This window comes from Acanthisitta chloris, unplaced genomic scaffold, assembly GCF_000695815.1.
Source record: "Acanthisitta chloris isolate BGI_N310 unplaced genomic scaffold, ASM69581v1 scaffold6964, whole genome shotgun sequence".
In the NCBI taxonomy this organism is placed as follows: domain Eukaryota; kingdom Metazoa; phylum Chordata; class Aves; order Passeriformes; family Acanthisittidae; genus Acanthisitta; species Acanthisitta chloris.
Window position 1 is genome coordinate 137,099 of NW_008669791.1, and position 7,346 is coordinate 144,444.

General features: G+C 46.7%; 1 protein-coding gene across 1 annotated transcript in view; it reads right to left on the minus strand.

The window, feature by feature from the left end:
- Positions 1 to 1,715: 1,715 nt before the first annotated feature.
- The window catches only part of NFATC2 (nuclear factor of activated T-cells, cytoplasmic, calcineurin-dependent 2), a gene marked incomplete at its 3' end in the record, with an annotated part of 26,896 nt that continues 21,265 nt past the window's right edge, over positions 1,716 to 7,346 (minus strand). Inside the window, exons 4-6 of the mRNA XM_009073440.1 lie at positions 5,303 to 5,358; positions 3,970 to 4,096; positions 1,716 to 2,411 (exon numbers count right to left, since the gene is read on the minus strand). Of these exons, the coding sequence (XP_009071688.1) occupies positions 1,716 to 2,411; positions 3,970 to 4,096; positions 5,303 to 5,358 (879 nt within the window). The remainder of the gene's footprint in view (positions 2,412 to 3,969; positions 4,097 to 5,302; positions 5,359 to 7,346) is intronic.

The following is a 7,346-nucleotide window of genomic DNA, read 5'->3' on the forward strand; positions in this document are numbered from 1 at the left end:
GTGTGTGCTTTAAAGAGTTAGTCTGATTGCTCTGAAGTTCTATTTGTCAACATATTTCTGTGGTTGTTTGGGTAACCTTTACCATTGTGGGTGGTTTTGGTTGTGATGAATAATATTAAGATGAAGCCTCAGCTGAAACGTGCTGATCACTCTCTCATTCTATGGCTTTCACTTGCATTTGAGGCTGATCACTGTTTGCCAGCACTAGCCTGGACACCTGATGCATCCTGAAGGTTTTCCTGACCATGGCTAATTTCACTGCAGGGAAGCAGGAGATGCTGAGACAGGGATTGCCTAAGAGGCTGTGCAGCAGCAGCAGCAGAGCACACTCATGCCAAGCCTGGCAAGGGAACCACCATCGCAGCATCTCTCCGTGAAAATCACAGCAAGACCTAACAGCTCACTTTATCTCAGAAGAGCCTTCTGGATAAAAGGGATTTGAGGGTAAAGCCTCCATAATCCTTTGGGTTTGCTTTCTTTTAATACTATAAAGCACAAACCCAAACTTTCTAGTCAGGAAAAGCATGGCTTTTGTTATGTTCTGAGTCACTTCTCCCCACCAGCAAAGTGGCTTTTCAGTGCAAGTCTTGAACATTTCAGAATGAAATGTGAACCACACTTCAGACACAGACCATCAGAGAAACACAACCAAAGCCTTCTCTGCCCCCCAAACCAGCAGTGAAGGCTGTACCTGATACAGCCACGGAGTACTCAGTACTAGGCTGGAGAAAGGAACTTCCATGGGTGCAATTTCACAGCTCTAGATGAGCAACTGCAGTGAAAATGCCCAACCACTGGGTGCTCACAACACATGGTGGTGCACACTGACAGGTCAGACCATACTGCGACCGCCTAGACCGAGAGCACCGCGATGCTTAACACATGGACAATCACTTGTGGCAATATATGCAGCAACCTCACTCTGCTCCCACTAAAGTCAATGTTGGGTTTGCTACTGGTCTTTATGATTGCAGTGTCCAGCTGAACTATTAATTTGGCATCGGTTTCCCCTTGCAAGGAACATGTTTGAATCAAAGAACCAGCCAAACTGCCAGGAGCTGCCCACCTAAGAATAAGCAGGATATGTTCAAAGAAAGCTTTACTCTAACTTATATTCATTCCTAAAGGCTAAATCAGCTGGCTCACAAGAAAGAAACAGCATTGTCTCACTTATCAATGTCCCACTGTTCTTCTAGAACATCTGCAATAGTTTTGCCTGCAGCACTACCCCATTCATTACAGGCCTTGATAGACTGCTCAATGGGCTTTTTTTCATTGGTACAAAATGTACAAGAGCATTTTACAAAGTGGACTTTGCCCTGATATGAATAATCATTAAAAGAAAATAATTAATAAGTGCATTTGGTTTCAGATTCTCCATTTTCCAAACTAACCTTTGGCAAATGGGAACAAAATGGCAACAGCTAAAACCTAAGAGCTCAGCCCGTGGCAGGGAGCAAGCAGAGGGATCCTGCAGAGTGTTCTGCTGGGCTGCCAGAGTGCATTGCCATCTACCAAAAATGCAGTCAATGAAAGGCCAAGTAGAATATAAATACCATAGAAGACCAAATTGCAGCATGAGCAAACAGCAAATATCCACACCCACCCTAAGGAGGCCACATTGGTGCTGTGCTGAGGAACAGGAGGGATTTACACACCCTAAACTTCACCCTCCCTCCAACAACCAGCCCATAGCAGTGAAGTGCAGTGCTTACCATCATCCAGGTAGGCTTGGTCCAGGTTCTGCTCCTGTTTGATGGTGACTCCTGCTGGTAGCACCTCTTTCTGCTCACTGCCCGCAGCTCCGTTCTTGGCCGCTCGCTGGCCCGGGGCTGTCTGCTGCTGGATCACCGTGGGGTACGAGCCTGGGCTCAGCCTCTGCGCCTGGCTGACCTGGGGCTGGCTGGATCTTGTCACGTTGGAGCTGAAATTTTCACAGCACATGATGTGCTGGAACTCTTGGTGACTCCCACATCTGAGCGGTTGGTTGGTCGGCGAGTAGTGAATCACGGGAGAAGACTGCTGGGTGCCTGGAGAGTGGTGGAGCACCGCGGAAGTTTGGCCTGGAGAGCCAGTGTGCATCAGCACCGACCTGTGGGCATCTGAGATGGCAACTGGCGTGGCCATCAGGTTGGACTGCTGGTAGCCCAGCTGGCTCGGGCTAAGGCTCTTGCTCCTCTGGTAGATGACGGCGGGAGGGTTCGGCTGGTGGTACCGCGAGTCGGGAGAGGGAAGGCCTGAGCGCAACTGCTGGCAAGGAGCCATAGTGGCCACGAGACAGGAGGGGGACTCGGTGGCCATTGTGTGCTGTGAATAGTAAGGCTGTGTTACTGTTCCCAGACCACTGTGTACTGTATTGCAGATTAGGGCTGGATCATAGTCATCAATGGGCTCTGTTTTGATTGATGGTACTAGAACAAAGCATGCAAAGGATGTTATTCGTAACGAGCTGGTGAGAAGCAGAGAAGTTTTCCTTGAAGCAATAAGAGATTTAAGCCATTGACAAGATTTACATGTGTGAGCTTGGATCTTGCAGGCTCAGAGATTAATAAACAACAAATATGCAACCATGGCAGAGTCTCCCTGGAGAGCACTCTGCACTAAGAGGGTCCTGAAAAATCTTTTAACACCCTAATTAACCACAAATTTCTAGAATTGGAAAATTCACTACTCCAGCTCATGTTTTACTTCATTCAAAGGCCATTCTGGAGCACATGCGAAATAAGAAGACAGAGATAGGTGTTCCATGCAGCACTTCCATCTCAAAGGAAGAAGGAATACATAGAAATCCTGTGACACATACAACTGCTCATTTGTATGTCGAACATTTAACTAGTAACCAAAGTCAGAGCTGAACCATTTTAGAGCTTTCTGTTTAGTCCCTTTGCTACGTGTCTCCCTCAGTGCTGAGAGCTGAAAACCTCCCTGACACCATCATCTAAAAGATCATGATTTAGTGAGAGCTGTGTGAATCTCGGTGGGATAAATGATGTTCCTCTACAGGCAAATTCTCACCTTTCTAATGACTTCTTTGTTGGATCTTCCCCAAAACTAACTACAGAAACACCATACAATGGAAACCATATAATGTTCCTTGGAAGTGTTGGAAGGATTCCTTCTCTAAGTGCTCTGGTTTAGGGATTGTGTTGAGGTAGCAGTGTACTTCTCAATACTGTTCCAAAGCAGAATTTAGCAACTATACAAAACCTTCCCATCAGTGATACCCTACAGAGTTCATAAATTCAGGGAGAGAACCAGGGATTTCCAGGCTGGAGGAATAAGAATCAGGATGAGTGTTTGCCCGTCCTTAGAGACAAGTCAAATTAAGACATCATTTGAAGCTTGCATAAAATCTGGGACTGTTATTTTATGCTTTATGGTTTCCACAAACATAATACTCTGATTTTCTCACCATATTTTCCCTCAGCCAAAGCTGAGAAATTCTGGGAATCTCATTAGCAATCCTTTTGCATTCATTGTGACATGGCTCACCAATTCCCAAGGGAAAGAACATCAGAAAGACATTTATATTTTTCTCAACCAGCCTCATTCTGAAGAATATGTATTGCTTGCCTTCCTCCATACCAAGCCCCTGTTGCTTTCCCAGATCTGATGTTATCTTACTGTTGGACACGTCAGCAGGGGAAGGCAATGCTCATGGTATTCACAGGGTCACATCATGTCACAGACCAAGTCTGTTCCCACTGAGGCTGTTGGCAAACTTCCACCAAGAGAATGGGGCAACACCAGCCCATGGCCAAAACAACTGACACCTTAAACTGATGGAAATTCCTGAGCATAAACCACATGCAACCTTTAAACCAAACAGCTGTGGAGTGCTTAGCTGCACTCGGCTGAATTAAATCAGTAACATTTAGATCCTCAAAGAACGGCAGGAAAACAACACAGCAGAAGATAAATTTTGCTGGTGAGAACTAGGCAACAAGTGGCTCTGCCCTGGAGAGTTACCTGGGTGGTAGGTAAAATGTTGGGGTTGGCTTCTTTTCCGCTTGCCGTTGATGACGTAGAAGTTGACCTTCACGGCCGTGCGGATGTGCTTGTTGCGGTACTCCGGTACCTCGACAAAAAGCATGCTCTGAAACAAAACCAGGGACAGCATGAGGTCAGGGACCCAGGCTGACCACAGGGGTTTGTGTGCACCTCCCCTCGGTACACAGCCAGGTGGGAAAGAAGAGGAATAGTCCTACTCATCCCTACAAAGAAGGGTCCAAGGAGAAGAAAGGGGAAAAAAGGGCAGATGGTGAAAGGCTAGAAGACTCTGGGTACTAGTAAGCTGTTTTCTATGCACTGTATGCTCTCCTGTCCTGGATGTTGTCCTGAACTTAGAGAGAGAAGTCTCAGCTACAAATAAAACACATGAGATGGTGATAAATGAATCACAATAATCAGAGTTGGAAGGGACCCTTGAGGATCATCAAGTCCAACTCTTGGCCCTGCACAGGACATCCCTGAGAATCACACCCTGTGCCTGAGAGCACTGGCCAAACACCTCTGGAGCTCTGTCAGTGCCCTGGGGAGCTGTTCAGTGCCCAAACACCTCTGGGAGAAAAATCATTTGCTAATCTCCAGCCTAACCCTCCCCTGACAGCTTCAGACCATTGCCTGGGTCCTGTCCCTGGTTGCAGAGAGAAGAAGTCAGTGCTGCCCCTGCACTTCCTTTTGTGAGAAAGTTGTACGAGGCAGCACTGTTAACCACACAGTGCTTGAGAAACAAGGAAGCCTTGCAGGATTCCCTCTTTTTGTCAGAATAAATGGAATTATTCTATAGGCTTTTTACTTATACACTTCCTTTCCATGGAAATTTACAGCAAGTGTCCCATTCTCCTCCACAAGGGCAGGCATGGCCCATGGCAATGGAAGTGCTGCTCCTAAAGGCACTGGCTGACTACAGGAAGGTCCCAAACAAAGAGGCTCATTCCCTTGAAAGATCAGTGTTCATTTGAAATGCTTAGGACAAATCCTGTCCTGCAAAGGACACAGCACCCAAGCCTTCCACAGCAGTGAGAGGAGCAGGACAGCAGCATCCTGCAGAGGCCTAGGCTGGTACAATAGTCCTCTGCAAGCACACAGAATCCCACAGTTATTCCATGTGCTGTGGGTTACTGCTAAATGAATAGTTTCTTTTTGCAGCACATTTACTGCTGAAGCATTTGACATTTGCTCATCACAGCAGCAAGTTAGCTGCTCTCTCTGCTTTGAGACCTCTTTCACAGCCACCCCTTGAACACAGCTTGCTCTCTGAGAAGCTCACGGAGAGCACATCCAGTGTTTCCATACTTACAGGCTGGCTCTTGTCCTTGTCCACTGTGGCCTCCATTTCCCAGATCTGCTGCCCATCTGGAAGAACATCACAATATTAACCTCACTGTGCTTTTTTTTTTTCTTTTCAATCATAAAACTTGACTTGAATTAAAAAAATTAAAAAGCAGACAAGTTAAGGGCATCAAGTTAGCAAAGCTCTCAAAATGGACTTGATTTCAAGCACCTTCCCAGTCCTAAGCAAAAGCAACAGCATTTAATTTAAACACATCATAGAACACTTGTCTCGCCAGGGAAACACTTACATACACATTGATTTAAATGTTTCTGTAGAAATTAGCCAAACTGAGGAATGAAATATTCAGCACAGGTGCAACATCTGCTCTTTCATAGCTGAGTCAGCCAGCCTGAGTGATGCAGAGCAGCACAAGGTCAGGTAACGTGGTAATGGTACTTCAGTCAGCAGCTCAGCAAACTCTGTGCCCCTTTTAGCCCAGACCACAACCCAATGTCATCAACAGTCCTAAAGCCACTGTCAAGCACCAAATACTGTCCTCAGTGGAAAAGCACTTCACTGCATGTGTGGCAGCCTCTAGCTCTGACCCACTGGAAGTCTTTCTGCTCTTCCATGACATCCCTGCAGCTCATCTCCATTCTGAGCTACACAAATTGTATTTGCAGAGGGAAATAAAACTTGATCCCTTTGTATGCAGCACCACCAAAGTAACTCTGTGCTGTGAGAGCACATCAGCAGTGACAGGACATTGCTACACAGACTTGGTCACAAATATTCCTTAAACCCACTGTCTTCCCAGACAGATTTTTAAGCAATGTTTCCTTCTTAATTATTTTTTATAGATTTGAATCTTTACATCTTATTTTACATTCCATTGAGCCTCTGAGCCAAGCAATTTGCAGAAGAAAAATACTGATGGGGGGAAAAAAATTTGCCTCATCCCCTTCTGAAAGTTTGATTTTAAAATGGACGTGGGACACATATCGAAAAAAAATTTGCCTCATCCCTTTCTGAAAGTTTGCTTTTAAAATGGACGTGGGACACATATCCAAAGGAACCAACGTGACTGGGAATGCTGCAGCCTCAGGGCTGTGCTTGCTTTAGGGGGGAAACAGCTCTGGGAATGTTTCTTTGGGGGTTCCCCAGGCTGGAAGTCTCCTACAAACACTCCTCACAGGACTTTTTATTTTTCCCAACTGTTGGAAGTTCTGCAAGAGCTGCTTTTGTCCTCTGTTATTTAAGTACTTCTGCTTCTGGCAAAAAGGGAAATGAAAGAGTATTTTTAAATGCATTTTTTCTGTTGTTTTCCTCTTTGTTCTGTGCTCGGCCCAGACAATGGGCTGACAGATGTGTCAGGCTGTCCCAGCAGCCTCTTCCCAAGATGGGCTCAGCAGCTGCTCCATGGCCAGGACACAGCTCTGCCTGCCCCAGCTCCATGTCCTCTCAGCCCAGGGGTCCTGCCCAGCATGCCAGAACCTCACCTGCCCCAGCACCTGAGACACCTCTGCTGTGGCTTTGTCCTCAACACACACTGAGAGAAGGGTTTGCCTTGAGGCTGTGACCCACACCGTGCCCCTTCCACCCTTCAGGATGGGCTCCCCAGGGCTCGTGGTGGGCAGGAGTGAGCACCCAGCACTGCCTGGGCTCCTCATCCTTCCATCTGAGGAGGAGCCTCATGGCAGAGAGGGAGAGAAAGTCTTGGGCTTCCAGCTCCTCTGGCTGCTACTGCCACAGCATCCTGCTGCAAGGAGGAAATACTACATAACTCAGACTTTTTTCTTTCTTTTTTAAGTGTTTTAAGTTCCCCTCAGTGACTCAGTTGTCTTCTCTACACCAGCATGGGGATGAGAGGCTGCTGGAGTGGGGATGTCCTAAGCAAGGGCTGGAGCCCATGAGGCTCTGCCCCGTTCACTGCTCAGCATCCCGAGGGACCACTGAGCAAAGGAATGGAAAATACTCCATTTTTTAACATAATTTAACATAAGCATTCACTTATGCCACTGCTCTGGGCTGTGGCATGTTCAATCTACACCCCTATTAATGCAGCTGT